This window comes from Tachyglossus aculeatus, chromosome 25, assembly GCF_015852505.1.
Source record: "Tachyglossus aculeatus isolate mTacAcu1 chromosome 25, mTacAcu1.pri, whole genome shotgun sequence".
Lineage (NCBI taxonomy): Eukaryota > Metazoa > Chordata > Mammalia > Monotremata > Tachyglossidae > Tachyglossus > Tachyglossus aculeatus.
The window spans coordinates 25,870,793-25,897,429 of record NC_052090.1 but is presented as its reverse complement, the minus strand read 5'-3'; the positions used below and the strand labels follow the sequence as shown (position 1 = coordinate 25,897,429).

Here is a 26,637-nt window from a genome sequence, read left to right as displayed (position 1 = left end):
GAATGAATGACTGTCGGGTAGGGACCGTCTCTCTGTGTTGCCGACTTGGACTTCCCAAGCGCTTAGTCCAGTGCTCTGCACACAGTAAGCGCTTGTCACCCATCGTCCGGGGACGGGTTCGTTCAGTGATCAATCAATCAATCAATCAATCGTATTTATTGAGCGCTTACTATGTGCAGAGCACTGGACTAAGCGCTTGGGAAGTACAAATTGGCAACACATAGAGACAGTCCCTACCCAACAGTGGGCTCACAGTCTAAAAGGGGGAGACAGAGAACAGAACCAAACATACCAACAAAATAAAATAAATAGGATAGAAATGTACAAGTAAAATAAATAAATAAACAAATAAATAGAGTAATAAATATGTACAACCATATATCCATATATACAGGTGCTGTGGGGAAGGGAAGGAGGTAAGATGGGGGGATGGAGAGGGGGACGAGGTCGGCAACAGACACGGATGAAGACAACCTGATGAGCTTGTATCTCCTCCAGCGCTTAGAACAGTGCTTGGCACATAGTGAGCGCTTAACAAATACTAGCGCTTAGAACGGTGCTTCGCACATAGTAAGCGTCTAATAAATGCCGTCCTTATTAAGGGGCGTCCCGTCCAGTACCGACCGAGCAGCAGAATGTCCTTGTACATCACAGATCTCTTGGTGGCGCCGAGCAGGAGATGCTCTCCGGCGTGGGCCCTCAGCAGGGCCACCTGTGAGGAAAGAGGCCTAGGGTCAATTGGGGCCGGGCTATTTGTTGGACGCCACGCGATCATGAAGTCCCACTGGCGGCTCCCCATCTCGATAGGACGGAGAACGGACTGACGCCCCATTTCGAGGATGGGGGACCGAGGCCCGGAGAAGCCAGGCGACTTGTCCGAGGTCACGCGGCGGGTGAGGATAGTATTTGTTGAGCGCTTACCAGGCGCCAGGCACTGTCCTAAGCGCTGGGGTGGATCCGAGCGAATAAGGGTGGACACGGTCCCTGTCCCATGTGGGGCTCTCCGTCTCAATCCCCATTTTCCAGATGAGGTAAATGAGGCCCCCGTGGGACAACCTGATCACCTTGTATCTCCCTAGCGCTTAGAACAGTGCTTTGCACATAGTAAGCGCTTAATAAATGCCATTATTATTATTATTATTATTACCCATTCATTCATTCAGTCGTAGTTATTGAGTGCTTACTGTGTGCAGAGCAAAGTAATAATAATAATAATAATGATGGCACTTATTAAGGCTCTCAGTCTCAATCCCCATTTTCCAGATGAGGTAAATGAGGTCCATTCATTCATTCGATCGTATTTATTGAGAACTTACTGTGTGCAGAGCACTGTACTAAGTGCTTGAGAAGTACAAGTTGGCAACATATAGAGAATAATAACAATTGTACAAATAATAATAATAATAATAATAATAATGGCACTTATTGAGTGCTTACTATGTGCAAAGCACTGTTCTAAGCGCTGGGGATTACAAGGTGATCAGGTTGTCTCACGAGGGGCTCACAGTCTTCATCCCCATTTTCCAGATGAGGAAACTGAGGCCCAGAGAAGCTAAGTGACTTGCCCAAAGTCACACAGCTGACAGCTGGCAGAGCAGGGATTTGAACCCATGACCTCTGACTCCAAAGCCCGGGCTATTTCCACGCTGAGCCACGCTGCTTCTCTTACTAGGCGCCAGGCACTGTACTAAGCACTGGGGTGGATCCGAGCGAATAAGGGTGGACACTGTCCCTGTCCCATGTGGGGCTCTCAGTCTCAATCCCCATTATACAGATGAGGTAAATGAGGCCCCTTCATTCATTCATTCATTCAATCGTATTTATTGAGCACTTACTGTGTGCAGAGCACTGGACTAAGTGCTTGAGAAGTACAAGTTGGCAACATATAGAGAATAATAATAATTGTACAAATAATAATAATAATATTAATAATGGCACTTATTAAGCTATTACTATGTGCAAAGCACTGTTCTAAGCACTGGGGATTACAAGGTGATCAGGTTTTCTCACGAGGGGCTCACAGTCTTCATCCTATTTTACAGATGAGGGAACTGAGGCCCAGAGAAGTTAAGTGACTTGCCCAAAGTCACACAGCTGACAGCTGGCAGAGCAGGGATTCGAACCCATGACCTCTGACTCCAAAGCTCGGGCTCTTTCCAGTGAGCCACGCTGCTTCTCTTACTAGGCGCCAGGCACTGTACTAAGCGCTGGGGTGGATCCGAGCAAATAAGGGTGGACACGGTCCCTGTCCCATGTGGGGCTCTCAGTCTCAATCCCCATTTTCCAGATGAGGTAAATGAGGTCCATTCATTCATTCATTCATTCATTCATTCAATCGTATTTATTGAGCACTTACTGTGTGCAGAGCACTGTAATAATAATAATAATAATAATAATGGTGTTTTTTAAGCACTTACTATGTGCAAAGCACTGTTCTAAGCACTGGGGATTACAAGGTGATCAGGTTGTTCATTTATTCATTCATTCAATCGTATTTATTGAGCGCTTACTGTGTGCAGAGCACTGTACTAAGCACTTGGGAAGTGCAAGTTGGCAACATCTAGAGATGGTCCCTACCCAACAGTGGGCTCACAGTCTAGAAGGGGGAGACAGAGAACAAAACAAAACATATTAACAAAATAAAATTGTCTCACGAGGGGCTCATAGTCTTCATCCCCATTTTACAGATGAGGGAACTGAGGCCCAGAGAAGTTAAATGACTTGCCCAAAGTCACACAGCCGACAGCTGGCAGAGCCGGGATTTGAACCCATGACCTCTGACTCCAAAGCCCGGGCTCTTTCCACTGAGCCACGCTGCTTCTCATAACCAGCGCTTGGGAAGTACAAGTTGGCAACATGTAGAGAATAATAATAATTGTAAAATTAATAATAATAGTACTAGCAACAATAATAATAATCTCTCGACCCAGGTCTCCCAAATGAGTCAAGGTGGTAAAGTCCTCCCTCCGTTGTTGGGTCGGGACCGTCTCTATCTGTTGCCCAATTATACTTTCCATGAGCTTAGTACAGTGCTCTGCACACAGTAAGCGCTCAATAAATACAACTGAGTGAATGAATGACAGGGATTTCTGTCCTGCCCCCTTCTCCCACCCTGTGGAAGTTGGGAATTCTGGGCTCAGTACCCTCCCGGGGACCGAGGCTCCACATGGGGAGGCTGGAGGGAAGGATAGAGGGGAGGCCGGTCAGAGGGGCTATCCAGAAGGGAGGCCGAATGGACAGGTGGGAAGGGTGGCCAGAGGAGAGGCCAGAAGGGCAGGGGGGAAGGGAGACCGGAGAATAGGCCAGAGGGAAGGATAGAAAGGAGGCCAAGGGGCCGGTCAGAGGGGCTAACCAGAAGGGAGGCCGAATGGACAGGTGGGAAGGGAGGCTGGAGGGGCAGGTGGGAAGGGCGGCCAGAGTGGAGGCCAGAAGGGCAGGCGGAAAGGGAGACCAGAGAAGAGGCAGGAGGGAAGGATAGAAAGGAGACCAAGGGGCTGGTCAGAGGGGCTATCCAGAAAGGAGGCCGAATGGACAGCCGGAGGGGCAGGTGGGAAGGGCGGCCAGAGAGGAGGCTGGAAGGGCAGGCGGGAAGGGAGACTGGAGAAGAGGCCGGAGAATAGGCCGGAGGGAAGGGTAGAGAGAAGGCCAAGGGGCCAGTCAGAGGAGCTATCCAGAAAAGAGGCCGAATGGACAGGTGGGAAGGGAGGCTGGAGGGGCAGGTGGGAAGGGCGGCCAGAGGAGAGGCCAGAAGGGCAGGCGGGAAGGGAGACTGGAGAAGAGGCCGGAGGCAAGGATAGAGAGAAGGCCAAGGGGCCGGCCAGAGGGGCTATCCAGAAGGGAGGCCAAATGGACAGGTGCGAAGGGAGGCCGGAGGGGCAGGTGGGAAGAGCGGCCAGAGGAGAGGCTGGAAGGGCAGGAGGGAAGGGAGACCGGAGAGGAGGCCGGAGGGCCTGACTGGAAGGCCCAGAAGGGAGGCACGAGGATCCTACCGGAGGGGCAGGACGGAGGGAAAGATGGAGGGGAGGCCAACCGGAGGAGCAGGTTGGAGGGGCAGGCCGGAGGATCGGACCGCAGAGCAGGCCGAAGGGGGCCAGGCGGGAGGGAAGGCCAGAGGCGGAGGCCGCAGGGGAGGCCGGAGGTCCCGGCCGTCTACCTGGTCATCCAGGGGCAGGTCGCAGAAGGCAGGGATGTACTTGGCCCACTCCACCAGGACGAGCAGCTGTTGCTTCATGGAGTCGCAGACGTCGGCGATGCCCGCCGTCTTCCTCAGGTGGATGTCCACGGCGCTGATGCTGGGGCTGGGACCCGAGATCTGACCGGCCGGGAGGGAGGCCGGCCGGCCACGGCGGCATCATGGCTTCTCGCCCCGGCCACGGCCACCCCCCGCCGCCCACGAGGCTCCGCCAGGGCGGGGAGACATCCACTCTACCCCCCTCACCCCAGCTCTTAACACAGTGCTGGCAGTGCAGTGCAGACGAGGTGACTGAGGCCCAGAGAAGTGAAGTGACTTGCCCAAGGTCACCCAGCTGACAGTTGGCGGAGCCAGGATTTGAACCCATGACCTCTGCCTCCAAAGCCCGGGCTCTTTCCGCGGAGCCACGCCTCACTACTCCCACTACAACCCAGCTCGCACACTTTGCTCCTTTATTTCATTTTCATATGTTGCCAATTTGTACTTCCCAAGCACTTAGTACAGTGCTCTGCACATAGTAAGTGCTCAATAAATACGATTGATGATGATGATTTTATTTTACTGGTACATTTATTTATTTTATTTGTACATATTTATTCCATTCATTTTATTTTGTTAATATGTTAATATTCATTCATATGATTGAATGGATGAATGAATGAATATTTACAATTCTATTTATTTCATTTTGTTAATATGTTTTGTTTTCTTGTCTGTCTCCCCCTTCTAGACTGTGAGCCCGCTGTTGGGTAGGGACCCGTCTCTATATGTTGCCAACTTGTACTTCCCAAGCGCCTAGTCCAGTGCTCTGCACACAGTAAGCGCTCAATAAATATGATGGAATGAATGAATGGATGAATATTTACTATTCTATTTATTTTGTTTTGTTAATATGTTTTGTTTTCTTGTCTGTCTCCCCCTTCTAGACTGTGAGCCCACTGTTGGGTAGGGACCCGTCTCTATTTGTTGCCAACTTGGACTTCCCAAGCGCTTAGTCCAGTGCTCTGCACACAGTAAGCGCTCAACAAATATGATTGAATGAATGAATGAATGAATATTTACTATTCTATTTATTTCATTTTGTTAATATGTTTTGTTTTGTTGTCTGTCTCCCCCTTCTAGACTGTGAGCCCGCTGTTGGGTAGGGACCCGTCTCTATATGTTGCCAACTTGGACTTCCCAAGCGCTTAGTCCAGTGCTCTGCACACAGTAAGCGCTCAATAAATACGATTGAATGATTGAATGAATGAATGAATGCTTCGCACACAGCAGACTCTCCAGTCCTCCAGGACAGAGAGACGGTCTTCTACCCCGGGGTGAACAGCAACAAAGTCTGCCGCCCCCCAAAATCCCCCTTTTCCACTCCTCCCGGTAACCCGGGCCCGGCGTCTCGGAGAAGCGGCGTGGCTCAGTGGAAAGAGCCCGGGCTTGGGAGTCAGAGGTTATGGGTTCTAATACCCGCTCCGCCGCTTTTCATTCATTCAATCAATCAATCAATCAATCGTATTTATTGAGCGCTTACTGTGTGCAGAGCACTGTACTAAGCACTTGGGAAGTCCAAGTCGGCAACATATAGAGACAGTCCCTACCCAACAGCGGGCTCGCAGTCTAAAAGGGGGAGACAGAGAACAAAACCAAACACACTAACAAAATAAAATAGAATAGATATGTACAAGTAAAATAAATAGAGTAATAAATATGTACAAACATATATACATTCAATCGTATTTACTGAGTACTGTACTAAGCACTTGGGAAGTCCAAGTCGGCAACATCTAGAGACGGTCCCTACCCAACAGCGGGCTCACAGTCTAAAAGGGGGAGACAGAGAACAAAACCAAACATACTAACAAAATAAAATAGATAGAATAGACATGTACAGTAAAATAAATAAATAAATAGAGTAATAAATATGTACACACATATATACATTCAATTGTATTTATTGAGTACTGTACTGAGCACTTGGGTAGTCCAAGTCGGCAACATCTAGAGACGGTCCTTACCCAACAGCGGGCTCACAGTCTAGGAGGGGGAGACGGAGAACAAAACCAAACATACTAACAAAATAAAATAGATAGACTAGATATGTACAAGTAAAATAAATAGAGTAATAAATATGTACAAACATATATACATTCAATCGTATTTATTGAGTACTGTACTAAGCACTTGGGAAGTCCAAGCTGGCAACATCTAGAGACGGTCCCTACCCAACAGCAGGCTCACAGTCTAGGAGGGGGAGACCGGGAACAAAACCAAACATATTAACAAAATGAAAATAAATAGAATAAGTATGTACAAATAAATAAGTTTTTGCCATGTGACTTTGGACAAGTCACTTCACTTCTTGGGGCCTCAGTGACCTCATCTGTCAAACGGGGATGAAGACTGTGAGCCCCATGTGGGACAAACTGATTACCTTGTATCCCCCCCCCCCCCCGGCGCTTAGAACAGTGCTCGGCACATAGTAAGCGCTTAACAAAAGCGATCATTATTATTATTGATCGCCCCCATCCTTTTGGCTCTGGGGTGGAGGGGTGGAGGCCAGGGATGGGATGGAGGCCGGGAGACTCTATTTGATTTTGTTAATGTTTTGTTTTGATGTCTGTCTCCCCCTTCTAGACTGTGAGCCCGCTGTTGGGTAGGGACCGTCTCTAGATGTTGCCAACTTGGACTTCCCAAGCGCTTAGTCCAGTGCTCTCCACCCAGTAAGCGCTCAATAAATACGATTGATTGATTGATTGATTGATTGGGGCTGGGGGGGGGCGTCGGCCTACCTGGCGAGAGAGGGTCTCGGCCTGCGCCAGGGTGTTGATGGAGGGGATGTTGCTGCCGTCGGAGGCCGTCCGCCTCGTGCTGATCCTGTCCCGTTCGTTCTGCACGGCTGAAACCGAACCCGCGTCAGAGGCAGGGCTCGGCTGGCCGGGGGTCATTCGAACGTACTTACTGAGCGCTTACGGCGTGCAGAGTGGGGACGAAGACCGTGAGCCCCACGTGGGACAACCCGATAGCCTGGGATCTAACCCGGCACGCGGTAAGCGCTTAACAAATACCATTATTATTATTATTACAACTTTGGGCAAGTCACTCCACTTCTCTGGGCCTCAGTTACCTCAACTGTAAAATGGGGATGAAGACTGTGAGCCCCACGTGGGACAACCTGATCACCTTGGATCTAACCCTGCGTTTAGACCGGTGCTTGGCATGCAGTAAGTAATAATACCATTATTATCATTATTATTATTTTTACACTGTGAGCCCACTGTTGGGTAGGGACTGTCTCTATATGTTGCCAATTTGTACTTCCCAAGCGCTTAGTACAGTGCTCTGCACATAGTAAGTGCTCAATAAATATGATTGATGATGATGATTATTATTATTATAACTTTGGGCAAGTCACTCCACTTCTCTGGGCCTCAGTTACCTCAACTGTAAAATGGGGATGAAGACTGTGAGCCCCACGTGGGACAACCTGATAGCCTTGGCTCTAACCCGGCATTTAGACTGGTGCTTGGCACACGGTAAGCGCTTAACAAACACCATTCTTATTATTATAACTTTGGGCAAGTCACTCCATTTCTCTGGGCCTCAGTTACCACAACTGCAAAATGGGGATGAAGACTGTGAGCCCCACGTGGGACAACCAGATAGCCTTGTATCTAACTCGGCGCTCAGAACAGTGCTGGGCACCTAGTAAGCGCTTAACAAACACCATTATCATCATCATCATCATCAATCGTATTTATTGAGCACTTACTATGTGCAGAGCACTGTACTAAGCACTTGATTATTAATTATTAATTATAATAATCAATCAATTGTTAATTAATTATATCATTATTAATATTATAACTTTGGGCAAGTCACTGCACTTCTCTGGGCCTCAGTTACCTCAACTGTAAAATGGGGATGAAGACTGTGAGCCCCACGTGGGACAACTTGATAGCCTTGGATCTAACCCGGCGCTTGGCACGCAGTAAGCGCTTAACAAATACCATTCTCATTATTATAACTTTGGGCAAGTCACTCCACTTCTCTGGGCCTCAGTTACCTCAACTGTAAAATGGGGGTGAAGACTGTGAGCCCCAGGTGGGACAACCTGATAGCCTTGTATCTAACCCGGCGCTTGGCACGCAGTAAGCGCTTAAATACCACTATTATTATTATAACTTTGGGCAAGTCACTCCACTTCTCTAGGCCTCAGTTACCTCAACCGTAAAATGGGGATGAAGACTGTGAGCCCCACGTGGGACAACCTGATAGCCTTGGATCTAACTCGGCGCTCAGAACAGTGCTGGGCACCTAGTAAGCGCTTAACAAATACCATAATTATTGTTATAACGTTGGGCAAATCACTTCTCTGCGCCTCAGTTCCCTCACCTGTAAAATGGGCATGAAGACTGTGAGCCCCACGTGGGACAACAATAAGCGCTTAACAAATACCATAATCAAACCCCACTCCCCCTCCCCATCCCCCTGCATTACCTCCTTCCCCTCCCCACAGCACCTGTATATATGTATATATGTTTGTGCATATTTATTACTCTATTTATTTTACTTGTACATATTTATTCTACTTATTTTATTTGGTTTGTATGTTTTGTTTTGTTGTCTGTCTCCCCCTTCTAGACTGTGAGCCCGCTGTTGGGTAGGGACCGTCTTTATATGTTGCAAACTTGTACTTCCCAAGCGCTTAGTACAGTGCTCTGCACACAGTAAGCGCTCAATAAATACGATTGAATGAATGAATGAATGGACTAAGCACTTGGGAGAGGGCAATACAACAAAAAAAAGGGGGAAGCAGCATGGCTCAGTGGAAAGAGCCCGGGCTTTGGAGTCAGAGGTCAGGGGTTCAAATCCCGGCTCCGCCAACAGTCAGCTGTGTGACTTTGGGCAAGTCACTTCACTTCTCTGGGCCTCAGTTACCTCATCTGTAAAATGGGGATGAAGACTGTGAGTCCCCTGTGGGACAACCTGATCACCTTGTAACCTCCCCAGCGCTTAGAACAGTGCTTTGCACATAGTAAGCGCTTAATAAATGCCACCATTATTATTATTATTATTATTAAACAGACACATTCCCTGCCCACAGTGAGCTGACAGTCTAGAGTACAAGCTGGGGGTCTGGGGTCCGGGGTCCAGGGGTAGATATGAGGTCATCAGGTTTGTCCCACGGGGGGCTCACAGTCTTCCTCCTCATTTGACAGATAATAATAATAATAATAATAATAATGGCATTTGTTAAGCGCTTACTATGTGCCAAGCACTGTTCTAAGCTCTGGGGGATACAAAGTGATCAGGTTGTCCCGCGCGGGGCTCACAGTCATCATCCCCATTTTCCAGATGAGGTCACTGAGGCTCTGAGAAGTGAAGCGACTCGCCCAGGGTCACACAGCAGACACGTGGCGGAGCCGGGATTCGAACCCACGACCTCTGACTCCAAAGCCCGGGCTCTTTCCACTGAGCCACGCTGCTTCTCTAAGGGAAGGTGACTGAGATAACCCTCTTTTCCCCGGCTCCCTCTCCCTTCTGCGTCGTCTACGCGCTTGGATCTGTGGCCTTCAGGCATTTGATATCGGCCCCAACGCCGCAGAGCTTACTGGACGTAGCTTTAAATTGTTATAAAATATTTATAGGAATGTCCGTCTCCCCTTCTAGACTGTAAGCCCGTTATGTGGAGGGATCCTCTCTGCTAATTCCGTTGTACTCTCCCAAGCGCTTAGTACAGCGCTCTGCGCATTTCTAGACCAGTAGGGACCATCTCTATATGTTGCCAATTTGGACTTCCCAAGCGCTTAGTAATAATAATAACAATGGCATTTATTAAGCGCTTACTATGTGCCAAGCCCTGTTCTAAGCGCTGGGGAGGTTACAAGGTGATCAGGTTGTCCCACATGGGGCTCCCGGCCTTCATCCCCATTTTCCAGATGAGGGAACTGAGGCCCAGAGAAGTGAAGTGACTTGCCCAAAGTCACACAGCTGACAAGTGGCAGAGCTGGGATTTGAACCCATGACCTGTACTAGACACCTTGGGAGTACTAAGATGTTGCCGACTGGTAGGAGAAGCAGGGTGGCTCAGTGGAAAGAGCCCGGGCTTTGGAGCCAGAGGTCAAGGGTTCAAACCCCGGCTCCACCGACTGTCAGCCGTGTGACCTTGGGCAAGTCACTTCACTTCTCCGGGCCTCAGTTCCCTCATCGGCAAAATGGGGATGAAGACTGTGTGAGCCCCCCGTGGGACAACCCGATCTCCCTGTAACCTCCCCAGCGCCTAGAACGGTGCTTTGCACATAGTAAGCGCTTAATAAGAGCCTTTATCATTATTATTACTATTCATTCAATCGTATTTATTGAGCGCTTACTGTGTCCAGTGCTCGGCACACAGTAAGCGCTCAGTAAACGTGATTGAATGAATGAGATGAGGTAACTGAGGCACAGAGAAGTTAAGTGGCTTGCCCAAGGTCACACAGCAGTAAGTGCTGAACAAATACTATTATTATTATTATTATTATCATTATTATTATTATTATTATTATTAATCTCAAGCGACCTAGGCTGCACAGGGCAGCAGCAGGCCTTACCTTCTTTCTTCATCCCCGCTCGAAAGCACTTCTTCAAGCGACAGAATCGACACTGGTTCCTCTTGTCCTTGTCGACCACGCACTGTCGGCTGAACCTGGCCACGGAAACGAGGGGGCAAGGTCATTCATTCATTCGATCGTATTTATTGAGCGCTTACTGTGTGCAGAACACTGTACTAAGCGCTTGGGAAGTCCAAGTTGGCAACATATAGAGACAGTCCCTGCCCAACAGCGGGCTCACAGTCTAGAAGGGGGAGACAGACAACAGAACAAAGCATATTAACAAAGGTCATTCCGGTGGACGCCCTCCCCGCCCGGCCCCTCAGCCCCTCGGCCTTCCAATCAATCAATCAATCAATCAATCAATCAATCAATCGTATTTATTGAGCGCTTACTGTGTGCAGACCACACTAAGCGCTTGGGAAGTCCAAGTTGGCAACATCTAGAGACGGTCCCTACCCAACAGCGGGCTCACAGTCTAAAACGGGGAGACAGAGAACAAAACCAAACATATTAACAAAATAAAATAAATAGAATAGATATGTACAAGTAAAATAAATCAATCAATAAATAGAGTAATAAATAGGTACAGACATATATACATATATACAGGTGCTGCGGGGAAGAGAAGGAGGTAAGATGGGGGGGATGGAGAGGGGGACGAGGCGGAGAGGAAGGAAGGGAGGAGGACCTACCCAGAAAAGGGTTCAATGCCTCATTCGTTCAGCCGTTCCACCGCATTTATTGAGCACTTCCTGTGCGCAGAGCACTGTGCTGAGCGCTTGGAAAGCGGCGCCAGATAGAGACCACCCCTACCCAACAACGGGCTCACAGTCTAGAAGGGGGGAGACAGACCACAAAACGAAACAAAGCACTCGGGTCGGGGGCCTTTAAACGTTTGATGCGTTGAGTTTTCTTATCTCTACTACTACTACTACTAATGTTGGTGTTTGTTAATCAATCAATCAATCAATCATATTTATTGAGCGCTTACTGTGTGCAGAGCACTGTACTAAGCGCTTGGGAAGTACAAGTTGGCAACATATAGAGACGGTCCCTACCCAACAGTGGGCTCACAGTCTAGTTAAGCGCTTACTATGTGCCAAGCACCGTTCTAAGCGCTGGGGAAGATACGAGGTGATCAGGTTGTCCCACTTGGGGTTCACAGTCTTCATCCCCATAATAATAATGGCATTTATTAAGCGCTTACTACATGCCAAGCACCGTTCTAAGCGCTGGGGGAGATACCAGGTAATCAGGTTGTCCCACTTGGGGTTCACTGTCTTCATCCCCATAATAATAATAATAATAATAATGGCATTTATTAAGCACTTACTATGTGCCAAGCACCGTTCTAAGCGCTGGGGGAGATACAAGGTAATCAGGTTGTCCCACTTGGGGTTCACAGTCTTCATCCCCATAATAATAATGATAATGACGGCATTTATTAAGCGCTTATTATGTGCCAAGCACCGTTCTAAGTGCTGGGGGAGATCCTAGGTAATCATGTTGTCCCACTTGGGGTTCACAGTCTTCATCCCCATAATAATAATAATGATAATAATGGCATTTATTAAGTGCTTACTACATGCTAAGCACCGTTCTAAGCGCTGGGGGAGATACAAGGTAATCAGGTTGTCCCACTTGGGGTTCACAGTCTTCATCCCCATAATAATAATGATAATAATAATAATAATAATAATAAGAATGGCATTTATTAATGTGCCAAGTACCGTTCTAAGCACTGGGGGATATACAAGGTAATCAGATTGTCCCACTTGGGGCTCACAGTCTTCATCCCCATTTTACAGATGAGGTCACTGAGGTAGAGAGAAGTGAAGTGGCTCGCCCAAGTCACACAGCTGACAAGTGGCGGAGCCGGGATTAGAACCCATGACCTCTGAGTCCCAATCCCGGGCTCTTTCCCCTAAGCCACGCTGTCACACAATGGTATCAATTGAGCGTCTGTTGTGCATAGAGACTAGCCCGCTGTTGGGTAGGGACTGTCTCTATATGTTCATTCATTCATTCAATCGTATTTATTGAGCGCTTACTGTGTGCAGAGCACTGTACTAAGCGCTTAGGAAGTACAAGTTGGCAACATATAGAGACGGTCCCTACCCAACAGTGGGCTCACAGTCTAGAAAGGGGAGACATGTTGCCGACTTGTACTTCCCAAGCGCTTAGTCCAGTGCTCTGCACACAGTAAGCGCTCAATAAATACGATTGAATGAACGAATGAATGTACTGGGACCCTACTAGGCATGGGGAAGCAGCGTGGCTTAGTGGCAACAGCCTGGGCTTGGGAGTCAGAGGTCCTGGGTTCTAATCCTGACTCCGCCACTTGTCTGCTGTGTGACCTCCCGCAAACCACTTCACTTCTCTGGGCCTCAGTTCCCTCATCTGTAAAATGGGGATGAAGACTGTGAGCCCCACGTGGGACAACCTGTTAACCTTGTATCCTCCTCCAGTGCTTAGGACGGTGCTCGGCACCTAGTAAGCGCTTAACAAATACCATCATTATTATTATTTATTGGTATTCATGTCTGTCTCCCCTTCTCTAGACTGTGAGCTCATTGCGGGCAGGGAATGTGTCTATTATAGTGTGTCAATCAATCAATCAATCAGTCATATTTATTGAGCGCTTACTGTGTGCAGAGCGCTGTACTAAGCGCTTGGGAAGTCCAAGTTGGCAACATATAGAGACAGTCCCTACCCAACAGTGGGCTCACAGTCTAAAAGTGTGTCCTCTCCCAAGCTCTTAGTACAGCGCTCTGCCTCAGTAAGAGCTCAATAAATAGGACGGAATGAAGGAATGGAGCCCACCGTCGGGTAGGGACCGTCTCTATATGTTGCCAACTTGTGCTTCCCAAGCGCTTAGTACAGTGCTCTGCACAGAGTAAGCGCTCAATAAATATGATTGATGATGATGAGTAGTTTTCCCCAAGGCGGGAGATGGGGAGGACACCATTTCGAGGAGCTGGAAGACGTCACTCTCCGGGTCACGTAGCAGGGCGGAGGCCCACTGGAAATGGAGGAGGAAGCCCTGAGGGGTGGCCACTAGCCAGCCCAGGAGCTGATAGGCATCTCCCCCAGGAAGCCTTCCCGGGTTAATGACTAATCTCCCCATTTTATAACCCCGAAACTGGCAATTCAGCACTTTTGTCCCTCTCACCTGTGAACTGAGCGACCTCCACATCAGAAACACCTCGTGATTTCACCGCCAACTCACCTCCACCTCCCCTTCTCCTTCCAATCTGGACTTTCCAAGCGCTTAGTCCAGTGCTCTTGCCCACAGTAAGCGCTTAAATAATAATAACGGCATTTATTAAGCGCTTACTATGTGCAAAGCCCTTGGAGGTTACAAGTTGATCGGGCTGCCCCTCGGGGGGCTCACAGTCTTCATCCCCATTTTCCAGGTGAGGGAACTGAGGCCCAGAGAAGTGAAGTGACTTGCCCAAAGCCACACAGCTGACAATTGGTGGAGCCGTCGCCTCCACCTCCCCTTCTCCTTCCAATCTGTGATCATTGGACTTTCCAAGCGCTTAGTCCAGTGCTCTGCCCACAGTAAGCGCTTAAATAATAAATAATAATGGCATTTATTAAGTGCTCACTATGTGCAAAGCACTGTTCTAAGCGCTGGGGAGGTTACAAATTGATCAGGCTGCCCCTCGGGGGGCTCACAGTCTTCATCCCCATTTTCCAGATGAGGGAACTGAGGCCCAGAGAAGTGAAGTGACTTGCCCAAAGCCACACAGCTGACAATTGGTGGAGCCGTTGCCTCCACCTCCCCTTCTCCTTCCAATCTGTAATCACTGGACTTCCCAAGCGCTTAGTCCAGTGCTCTGCACACAGTAAGCGCTTACATAATAAACAATAATGGCATTTATTAAGCGCTTACTATGTGCAAAGCACTGTTCTAAGCGCTGGGGAGGTTACAAGTTGATGGGGCTGCCCCTCGGGGGGCTCACAGTCTTCATCCCCATTTTCCAGATGAGGGAACTGAGGCCCAGAGAAGTGAAGTGACTTGCCCAAAGCCACACAGCTGACAATTGGCGGAGCCGGGATTTGAACCCATGACCTCTGACTCCAAAGCCCGGGCTCTTTCCACTGAGCCACGCTGCTTCCCTAAAATGATGCTTAATGATGATGGCATTTGTTCAGCGCTTACTATGTGCGAAGCACTGTTCTAAGCGCTGGGAAGGATACAAGGTGATCAGGTTGTCCCACGTGGGCCTCACAGTCTTCATCCCCATTTTACAGATGAGGTAACTGAGGCACAGGGAAGTGAAGTGACTTGCCCAAAGTCACAGAGCTGACAATTGGCGGAGCCGGGATTTGAACCCGTGACCTCTGACTCCAAAGCCCGGGCTTTTCCCACTGAGGCACGCTGCTTCGAATGAATGAATGAATTCCTTTATCCCATCGTATTGATTGAGCGCTTACTGTGGGCAGAGCACTGTACTGAGCGCTTGGAAAGTACAATTCGGCAACGGATAGAGAGACAGTCCCTACCCAACAACGGGCTCACAGTCTAGAAGGGATTCGAGGGCCCTGTCTACTAACCAGTCACTCGTTCAATCGTATTTATTGAGCGCTTACTGTGCGCAGAGCACTGTACTGAGCGCTTGGAAGGTACAGTTCTGCAACAAACAGGGAAAATCCCTGCCCAACAACGGGCTCGCATTGTGCTCAGTGCAGTGCCTGACACGTAGTAAGCGCTTCACCAACTCGATGACACTAATCATGGAATTTATTAAGTGCTCACTACTACTATTACTATAGGGAAGCAGCGTGGCTCAGTGGAAAGAGCCCGGGCTTTGGAGTCAGAGGTCACGGGTTCAAATCCCGGCTCTGCCGATTGTCAGCTGTGTGACTTTGGGCAAGTCACTTAACTTCTCTGGGTCTCAGTTACCTCATCTGTAAAATGGGGATGAAGACTGTGAGCCCCCTTTGGGACAATCTGATCACCTTGTAACCTCCCCAGCGCTCAGAACAGTGCTTTGCACATAGTAAGCGCTTAATAAATGCCATCATTATTATTAGTAGTATTAATAGTAGTACAGTGCCTGACACGTAGTAAGCGCTTAACCAATCTGATGATACTAATCATGGAATTTGTTAAGTGTTTACTACCACTATTACTGTGGGGAAGCAGTGTGGCTCAGTGGAAAGAGCCCAGGCTTTGGAATCAGAGGTCACGGGTTCAAATTCCGGTCCTGCCAATTACCAGCTGTGTGTCTTTGGGTAAGCCACTTCACTTCTCTGTGCCTCAGTTCCCTCATCTGTAGAATGGGGATTAAGACTGTGAGCCCCCCGTGGGACAAACTGATCACCTTGTAACTTCCCCAGTGCTTAGAACAGTGCTTTGCACATAGTAAGTGCTTAATAAATGCCATTAGTATCATTATTATTATTTGGCTGCCCTTTTATATATGCTCTTAACAAATGCTATTATTATTATTATTATATGTGTGTTTTGGGCATTTGATATCTACCCCACAGCACTTGGGGACCGTCTCTATATGTTGCCAACTTGTACTTCCCAAGCGCTTAGTACAGTGCTCTGCACACAGTAAGTGCTCAATAAATACGATTGACTGATTGATTGATTATATAGTTTAAATTACTTTATATTAATTTCTGTCTCCCCGTCTAGACTGTAAGCTCATTATGAGCAGGGAAACTATCTGCTAATTCTGCTGAATTGCACTCTCCCAAGCTCTTAGTACAAGCGCTCCGATGACGATGATGACGGTTTTGGTTAAGCGCTTACTATGTGCCAAGCACTGTTCTAAGCGCTGGGGTGGATACAAGGCTATCAGGCCGTCCCCTGTGAGGCTAATAGTCTTAATCCAAGTTATACAGATGAGGTAACTGAGGCACAGAGAATAATAATAATAATGATAATAATAATGGCATTTGTTAAGCGCTTATTATGTGCAAAGCACTGTTCTAAGCGCTGGGGAGGTTACAAGGTGATCAGGTTGTCCCACGGGGGGCTCACAGTCTTCATCCCCATTTTCCAGATGAGGGAACTGAGGCCCAGAGAAGTGAAGTGACTTGCCCAAAGTCAAGGTGATCAGGTTGTCCCACGGGGGGCTCACAGTCTTCATCCCCATTTTCCAGATGAGGGAACTGAGGCCCAGAGAAGTGAAGTGACTTGCCCAAAGTCACACATACTTCCCAAGCACTTAGTAAGTAAGCGCTCAATAAATACAATTGATGATGATGATGACGAGTGGCGGGGCCAGGATTTGAACCCACGACCTCTGAATCCCAAGCCCGGGTTCCTTCGGCTGAGCCACGCTGCTTTCTCTGAAGTGTCGCAAGTGCTTAAGAAATAGCGCGGTTATTATCATTATCATCACCCCAGTGCTTAATACAGTACCCGGCACCTAACAGACGCAATAAAAATAAAATAAATCTGAGCGATTAGCCACCTTTAGACTTTGGCTTTGAACTACCCACCTCCAACGTCACATAGATAGTCAGCGGCAGAGATGCCAACCCTACGGTGGGAACGTGGGGGTGAAAAGAGGGGACCGTCTCTATATGTCACCAATTTGTACTTCCCAAGCGCTTAGTACAGTCCTCTGCCCACAGTAAGCGCTCAATAAATACGATTGATTGCATATGAAGGAGGACGAGGACAGGGAGAGAGCAGGCTTCCATTAGCCACCGGGCTCGCCGGCTACTATTTTAGGGATTCGTTCAGTCGTATTTATTAGTAATAATAATGATGGCATTTATTAAGCGCTTACTATGTGCTAAGCACCGTTCTAAGCACCGAGGAGGTTACAAGGTGATCTAGTTGTCCCACGGGGGGCTCACAGTCTTCATCCCCATTTATTGAGCACGTACTGCATAAAGAGCACTGTACTGAGCGCTCGGGAAGTCCAATTCGGCAACATCTGGAGACGGTCCCTACCCAACAACGGGCTCCCAGTCTAGAAGGGGGAGGCAGACAACAGAACAAAACAAGTAGACAGGCATCAATAGCAACAAAATAAATAATCAATCAATCAATCAATCGCATTTAGTGAGCGCTTACTGTGTGCAGAGCACTGTACTAAGCGCTTGGGAAGTCCAAGTTGGCAACATACAGAGACAGTCCCTACCCAACGGCGGGCTCCCAGTCTAGAACGGGGAGGCAGACAACAGAACAAAACAAGTAGACAGGCATCAATAGCAACAAATTAAATAATAATAATGATGGCATTTATTAAGCGCTTACTATGTGCAAAGCACTGTTCTAAGCGCTGGGCACTGTTCAAAGGCCTGGAATTAGAATTATTGATAGATGTCTAGACTGTGAGCCCCCTGTAGGGTAGGGACCGTCTCTATATGTTGCCAACTTGGATTTCCCAAGCGCTTAGTACAGTGCTCTGCACACAGTAAGCGCTCAATAAAGGCGATTGAATGAATTTATTGACTAGAATAGAAATAGAATTACTGATAGATCCGCATCATTAATAAGATACGTATTTACTGTTCTATTTATTTTGTTAATGATGTGCATCTAGCTTTACTTCTATTTATTCAGATGACTTGACACCTGTCCATACGGTTTGTCTTGTTGTCTGTCTCCCCCCTCTATTCATTCATTCAGTCGTATTTATTGAGCGCTTACTGTGTGCAGAGCACTGTACTAAGCGCTTGGGAAGTCCAAGTTGGCGACATCTAGAGACAGTCCCTACCCAACGGCGGGCTCACAGTCTAGAAGGGGGAGGTAGACAACAGAACAAAACAAGTAGACAGGCATCAATAGCCACAAAATAAATAATAATAATGATGGCATATATTAAGCGCTTACTATGTGCAAAGCACTGTTCTAAGCGCTGGGCACTGTTCAAAGCCCTGGAATTAGAATTATTGATAGATGTCTAGACTGTGAGCCCCCTGTAGGGTAGGGACCGTCTCTATATGTTGCCAACTTGGACTTCCCAAGCGCTTAGTACAGTGCTCTGCACACAGTAAGCGCTCAATAAATATGATGGAATGAATGAATGAACTGTTCCCTTCCAAGCGCTCACTACAGTACTCTACCTCAGTAGCCTGGAAGTTCCTCGAGGGCCGGGATCCCATCTGCTCACTCTATTGTACCCTTCAAAGAGCTTATCACAGTGCTCTGCACACAGTAGACACTAAGCTTCTGAAGGGCAGAGATCGTGTCTGCTCACTCTCTCAAGCGTTCAGTACAGTGCTTGGCACAAAGGAGACCGGAAGGTCCTTGAGGGCTGGGATCATCTCTACTCACTTTACTGTACTCTTCCAAGTGTTCAGTACAGTGCTCAGCACACAGTAGACTGGAAGCTCCTGGAGGGTGGAGGGCATATGTATTACCTCTCTTGTCCTCTCCTAAGCGCTCAGTACAGTGCTCTGTATATGCCCTTGTGCCCAGTAGACACTCAATATCAATACCCCTGATGGATTGATTGATCACTTGTCAATAAATTCCCAGGGAGGGAAGGCTCCCCCAGAGGCCCCGCCCCCTTGGCCCTCTTAATAATAATAATAATAATGATGGCATTTATTAAGCGCTTACTATGTGCAAAGCACTGTTCTAAGTGCTGGAGAGGTTACAAGGTGATCAGGTTGTCCCACGGGGGGCTCCCAGTCTTCATCCCCATTTTCCAGATGAGGCCACTGAGGCCCAGAGAGGTGAAGTGACTTGCCCAAAGTCACCCAGCTGACAACTGGAGCCGGGATATGAACCCCTGACCTCTGACTCCAAAGTCTGTGCTCTTTCCACTGAGCCACGCTCTTCCCACTCTTCCCACTGGCCCCTCTCCCCATCCCGCTCCCCAGCCTGCTCAGCCCGGGGCCTGCATCCAGCCTCGAGGTCCATCCATCCTGGTGGTCCATCCATCCTTGGGGTCCATTCACTCTTGGGATCTGTCCATCCTTGGGGTCCATCCATTCTTGGGGTCCATCCACCATCGGGGTACATACATCCTTGGGGTCCATCTACCCTTGGCGTCCATCTACCACTGGGGTCCACCCCTCCTCAGGTTCCCTCCACCCTTGGGTTCCCTCCACCGTTGGGGTCCATCCATCCTTGGGGTCCAATCACCTTCGGGGTCCATCCTTTCTCAGGGTCCGTCCACCCTTGGGCTCCATCCACCATAGGGGTCCACCCATCCTTGGGGTCCAATCACATTTGGGGTCCGTCCTTTCTCAGGGTCCGTCCACCCTTGGGCTCCACCCACCATTGGGGTCCATCCATCCTGGTGGCCCATCCACCCTCGGGCTCCATCCACCCTCGGGGTCCATCCATTCTCAGGGTCTGCCCACCCTTGGGGTCCATCCACCATAGGGGTATGTACATCCTGGTGGCCCATCCACCTTCGGGGTCCACCCATCTTCGGGTTCCACCCATCCTTGGTGTCCATCTACCCTTGGGGTCCATCCACTCCCACGGTCCACCCAACCTCGGGTTCCACCCACCCTTGGGGTCCATCCACTCTTGGGGTCCATCCATTCTCAGGGTCCATCCACCCTTGGGGTCCATCCACCATCGGGGTCCATCCATCCTAATGGTGGTCCACCCATCCCTCTCAGGGCCCAACGACTCTCTGGATACCTCCATCCTTGGGGTCCATCCACCCTCGGGGTCCACTCATCCTCGGGGCGGCCCATCCTCAGGGTCCTTCCACCTTCGGGGTCCCCCCTCCCTTGGGGTCCATCCACCCTTGGGGTCCATCCACTCTTGGGATCCATCCACCCTCGGGGTCCACCCACCCTTGGGGTCCATCCATTCTCAGGGTCCATCCACCCTTGGGGTCCACCCACCATTGGATTCCATCCACCATCAGGGTCCATCCAACCTAATGGCCCATCCATCCTCAAGGTCCACCCATCCCTCTCAGGTCTGGATACCTCCATCCTTGGGGTCCATCCACCCTTAGGGTCCACCCATCCTCGGGGTGGCCCATCCACCCTTGGGGTCCACCCTCTCTCAAGGTCCGTCCATCCTCAGGGTCCTTCCACCTTCGGGTTCCACCCCACTTTGGGGTCCATCCACTCTTGGGATCCATCCATCCTCGGAGTCCATCCATCCTTGGGGTCCATCCATTCTCAGGGTCCATCCACCCTTGGGGTCCACCCACCATTGGATTCCATCCACCATCGGGGTCCATCCAACCTAATGGCCCATCCATCCTCAAGGTCCACCCATCCCTCTCAGGTCTGGATACCTCCATCCTTGGGGTCCATCCACCCTTGGGGTCCACCCATCCTCGGGGTGGCCCATCCACCCTTGGGGTCCACCCTCTCTCAAGGTCCGTCCATCCTCAGGGTCCTTCCACCTTCGGGGTCCACCCCACTTTGGGGTCCATCCACTCTTGGGATCCATCCATCCTCGGAGTCCATCCATCCTTGGGGTCCATCCATTCTCAGGGTCCATCCACCCTTGGGGTCCACCCACCATTGGATTCCATCCACCATCGGGGTCCATCCAACCTAATGGCCCATCCATCCTCAAGGTCCACCCATCCCTCTCAGGTCTGGATACCTCCATCCTTGGGGTCCATCCACCCTTGGGGTCCACCCATCCTCGGGGTGGCCCATCCACCCTTGGGGTCCACCCTCTCTCAAGGTCCGTCCATCCTCAGGGTCCTTCCACCTTCGGGGTCCACCCCACTTTGGGGTTCATCCACTCTTGGGATCCATCCATCCTCGGAGTCCATCCATCCTTGGGGTCCATTCACCTATGGGCACCATTCACCCTCAGGGTCCGTCCACCCTTGGGCTCCATCGGCCATCGGGGTCCATCCATCCTTGGGGTCCACCCACCCTTGGGCTCCATCCACCCTTGGGATCCATCCATTCTCGGATTCCATCCACCTTCGGTGTCCATCCAGCCTGTCCGGGATGACCCATCCTACCTGCAGGTGTAGACGTGGCTCTTGCGGATGCTGCGTCGGAAGAATCCCTTGCATCCGTCGCAGCTGGAGGCCCCGTAGTGTTTGCCCGTGGCCCTGTCCCCGCAGATGGCACACAGTCCGTTGGCCCCCGGGTCCGCGGGATTCATGCCGGCCGGATCCAAGGATGCCCCCTCTGCCGGACCGAGAGGAGGAGGAGGAGGAGGAGGAGGAGGATAAGGACAGGGCCGGCCGCCCTCCACATTCATCCCGTCAATCCCATTGACCTGTCTCCCCCTCCCTAGGCTGTGAGCTCCTTGGGGGCCGGGAATGTCCCTGTTATTATCGCTATTACGGTATTTGTGAAGCACTTACTATGTGCCAGTAATAATAATAATTTGGGTATTTGTTAAGCACTTAATATGTGCCAATAATAACGATAATTTGGGTATTTGTTAAGCGCTTACTGTGTGCCAGTAATAATGATAATTTGGGTATTTGTCAAGCACTTACTATGTGCCAATAATAATGATAATTTGGGTATTTGTTAAGCGCTTACTGTGTGCCAGTAATAATGATAATTTGGGTATTTGTGAAGCGCTTACTATGTGCCAGTAATAATAATAATTTGGGTATTTGTGAAGCGCTTACTATGTGCCAGTAATAATAATAATTTGAGTATTTGTTAAGTGTTTACTATGTGCCAATAATAATAATAATTTGGGTATTTATTAAGCACTTACTATGTGCCAGTAATAATAATAATTTGGGTGTTTGTTAAATGCTTACTATGTGGCAATAATAATGATAATTTGAGTATTTGTTAAGTGCTTACTATGTGCCAGTAATAATAATAATTTGGGTATTTGTGAAGCGCTTACTATGTGCCAGTAATAATAATAATTTGGGTATTTGTTAAATGCTTACTATGTGCCAGTAATAATGATAATTTGGGTATTTGTTAAGTGTTTACTATGTGCCAATAATAATAATAATTTGGGTATTTATTGAGCACTTACTATGTGCCAGTAATAATAATAATTTGGGTGTTTGTTAAATGCTTACTATGTGGCAATAATAATAATAATTTGGGTATTTGTTAAGCGCTTACTATGTGCCAGTAATGATAATAATTTGTGTATTTGTTAAGCACTTACTATGTGCCAGTAATAATAATAATTTGGGTATTTGTTAAACGCTTACAATGTGCCAATAATAATAATAATTTGGGTATTTGTTAAGCGCTTACTATGTGCCAGTAATAATAATGATTTTGGTATTTGTTAAGTGCTTACAATGTGCCAATAATAACAATAATTTGGGTATTTGTTAAGCGCTTACTATGTGCTAATAATAATGATAATTTGGGTATTTGTGAAGCGCTTACTATGTGCCAATAATAATAATTTGGGCATTTGTGAAGCGCTTACTATGTGCCAGCATTAATAATAATTTGGGTATTTGTTAAGCGCTTACTATGTGCCAGTAATAATAATAATTTGGGTATTTGTTAAGCGCTTACTATGTGCCAGTAATAACAATAATTTGGGTATTTGTTAAGCGCTTACTATGTGCCAATAATAATGATAATTTGGGTATTTGTGAAGCGCTTATTATGTGCCAGTAATAATAATGATTTTGGTATTTGTTAAGTGCTTACAATGTGCCAATAATAATGATAATTTGGGTATTTGTTAAGCGCTTACTATGTGCTAATAATAATGATAATTTGGGTATTTGTGAAGTGCTTACTATGTGCCAATAATAATAATTTGGGTATTTGTGAAGTGCTTACTATGTGCCAGTAATAACAATAATTTGGGTATTTGTGAAGCGCTTACTATGTGCCAACAATAATAATAATAATTTGGGTATTTGTGAAGCGCTTACTGTGCAACAGTGGGCTCACAGTGTAGAAGGTACAGATCCACTAATTATTTTCATTTCTATTAATGTCGGTCTCCCCCTCTACAGCGTACGCTCACTGTGGTCAGGTATTCTGTTATATTGTACTCTTCCAAGCGCTCAGTACAGTGCTCTGCACTCTGTAAGCGCTCAATAAATACAATCGATTGACTGACTGACCAATATCTACCTTCCCTGCTAGACTCTAAGCTCCACGACGGCAGCGATCGTGTCCACCAATTCTGTTGCGCTCTTCCGAGCGTTCAGTACAGCACTCCGCAGGCGGTAGGCGCTCAGCAAGTAGCATCCGTTGACTGATTTAATGGCTCACCCGGGTGCTGACGCCCACACAGAGCTTCAACGGAACTCTTGGGCCGCACGACCTGCCCATCAAAGAGACTCTCCCAGAGCATCACCACCGTCTCCGGAGTCGGAAGGCGTGGGTTCGAATGCTGCTCGTTTGCCAGTGAGGTTTATCTATCAGTCAATCAATCAATCAATCAATCGATCGTATTTATTGAGCGCTTACTGGGTGCAGAGCACTGTACTAAGCGCTTGGGAAGTCCAAGTTGGCAACATATAGAGACGGTCCCTACCCAACAGTGGGCTCGCAGTCTAAAAGGGGGAGACGGAGAACAAAACCAAACATACTGACAAAATAAAATAAATAGAATAGATATGGACAAGTAAATAAAGAAATAGAGTAATAAATATGTACAAACATATATATATATATGTATATATATATATACAGGTGCTGTATATATATATAGAGACGGTCCCTACCCAACAGTGGGCTCGCAGTCTAAAAGGGGGAGACGGAGAACAAAACCAAACATACTAACAAAATAAAATAAATAGAATAGATATGGACAAGTAAATAAAGAAATAGAGTAATAAATATGTACAAACATATAAATATATATGTATATATATATATACAGGTGCTGTGGGGAAGGGAAGGAGGTAAGATGGGGGGATGAAGAGGGGGACGAGAGGGAGAGGAAGGAAGGGGCTCAGTCTGGGAAGGCCTCCTGGAGGAGGTGACTGTGAGCCCACTTTTTAGACTGTGAGCCCACTGTTGGGTAGGGACCGTCTCTATTTGTTGCCAACTTGGACTTTCCAAGCGCTTAGTACAGTGCTCTGCACACAGTAAGCGCTAGATAAATACGATTGATGATGATGATGATGAGGTGAGCTCTCAGTAGGGCCTTGAATCATTCATTGAGTCAATCATTCAACGGCGTACTTTCCAAGCGCTTAGTACAGTGCCCTGCCCACGGTAAGCGCGGGCGGCTCCTCCGCCGCCGCTCACCTCCTCACTGGGCCTCGTTCTCGCCCGTCCCGCCGTCGACCCCCGGCCCACGTCCTTCCCCTGGCCCGGAATGCGCTCAATAAGTACAATCGGATGAATATAACAGACCTCCCTCCGCACATCCGCCAAGCTCGCTCTCTTCCTCCCTTCAAATAATAATAATAATAATAATGGCATTCATTAAGCGCTTACTATGTGCAAAGCACTGTTCTAAGCTCTGGGGAGGTTACAAGGTGATCAGGTTGTCCCACGGGGGGCTTACAGTCTTAATCCCCATTTTCCAGATGAGGTAACTGAGGCCCAGAGAAGTGAAGTGACTTGCCCAAAGTCACACAGCTGACAATTGGTGGAGCCGGGATTTGAACCCCTGGCCTCTGGCTCCAAAGCCCGGGCTCTTTCCCCTGAGCCACGCTGCTTCTCCAATAATGGCATTTATTAAGCGCTTACTATGTGCAAGGCACTGTTCTAAGCGCTGGGGAGGTTACAAGGTGATCAGGTTGTCCCACAGGGGGCTCGCAGTCTTAATCCCCATTTTACAGATGAGGGAACTGAGGCCCAGAGAAGTGAAGTGACTTGCCCAGAGTCACACAGCTGACAAGTGGCGGAGCCGGGATTTGAACCCATGACCTCTGACTCCAAAGTCCGTGTTCTTTCCATTGAGCCATGCTGCTTCAAATCCCTACTGAGAGCTCACCTCCTCCAGGAGGCCTTCCCAGACTGAGCCCCCTTTTTCCTCTCCTCCTCCCTCCCTCCTTCCCCTCCCCACAGCACCTGTCTAGATGTTTGCACAGACTGATTACTCTATTTATTTGACTTATACATATTTACTATTCTATTTATTTGATTTTGTTACTATGTTTTGTTCTGTTGTCCGTCCCCCCCTTCTAGACTGTGAGCCCGCCGTCGGGTAGAGACCGTCTCTCTATGTTGCCAACTTGGACTTCCCAAGCGCTTAGTACAGTGCTCTGCACACAGTAAGCGCTCAATAAATACGACTGAATGAATGAACAGTAGGCCACGTTGAGGCAACGAGGTTAACACAGTAAGCGCTCAATAAATACGATTGAATGAATGAACACTAGGCCACGTTGAGGCAACGAGGTTAACCTCTCTGAGCCTCAGTTTCTCCACTGTTGGGTAGGGACTGTCTCTAGATGTTGCCAACTTGTACTTCCCAAGCGCTTAGTACAGTGCTCTGCACACAGTAAGCGCTCACTAAATACGATTGATTGATTGATTGATTCAAAATGGGGAGAAGGCACCCTCGACTCCTGATTCATTCCCCCTCTTCATTCAATCGTATTTATCGAGCGCTTATGGTGTGCAGAGCACTGTACTAAGCGCTTGGGAAGTGCAAGTCGGTAACATATAGAGACGGTCCCTATCAATCAATCAATCAATCGTATTTATTGAGCGCTTACTGTGTGCATAGCACTGTACTAAGCGCTTGGGAAGTACAAGTCGGTAACATATAGAGACGGTCCCTATCAATCAATCAATCAATCATATTTACTGAGCGCTTACTGTGTGCAGAGCACTGTACTAAGCGCTTGGGAAGTACAAGTTGGCAACATATAGAGACAGTCAATCAATCAATTAATCAATCAATCGTATTTATTGAGCGCTTCTGTGTGCAGAGCACTGTACTAAGCGCTTGGGAAGTACAAGTTGGCAACATACAGAGACAGTCCCTACCCGACAGTGGGCTCACAGTCTAGAAGGGGGAGACAGACAACAAAACCAAACATGTGGACGGGTGTCAAATCATCAGAATAAATA

At 48.2% G+C, this 26,637-nt stretch overlaps 1 protein-coding gene across 2 annotated transcripts in view; it reads right to left on the bottom strand.

Annotated features, from left to right (window-relative positions):
* Window positions 1–26,637, bottom strand: part of HNF4G (hepatocyte nuclear factor 4 gamma) — a 62,659-nt gene that overhangs the window by 10,177 nt on the left and 25,845 nt on the right. For both annotated transcript variants that reach the window (XM_038766601.1, XM_038766600.1), the window contains exons 2-6: window positions 21,663–21,834; window positions 10,774–10,868; window positions 6,973–7,079; window positions 4,154–4,312; window positions 625–712 (exon numbers count right to left, since the gene is read on the bottom strand). In XM_038766601.1, coding sequence (XP_038622529.1) covers window positions 625–712; window positions 4,154–4,312; window positions 6,973–7,079; window positions 10,774–10,868; window positions 21,663–21,808 — 595 coding nt within the window. In that variant the 5' untranslated portion in view covers window positions 21,809–21,834. The remainder of the gene's footprint in view (window positions 1–624; window positions 713–4,153; window positions 4,313–6,972; window positions 7,080–10,773; window positions 10,869–21,662; window positions 21,835–26,637) is intronic.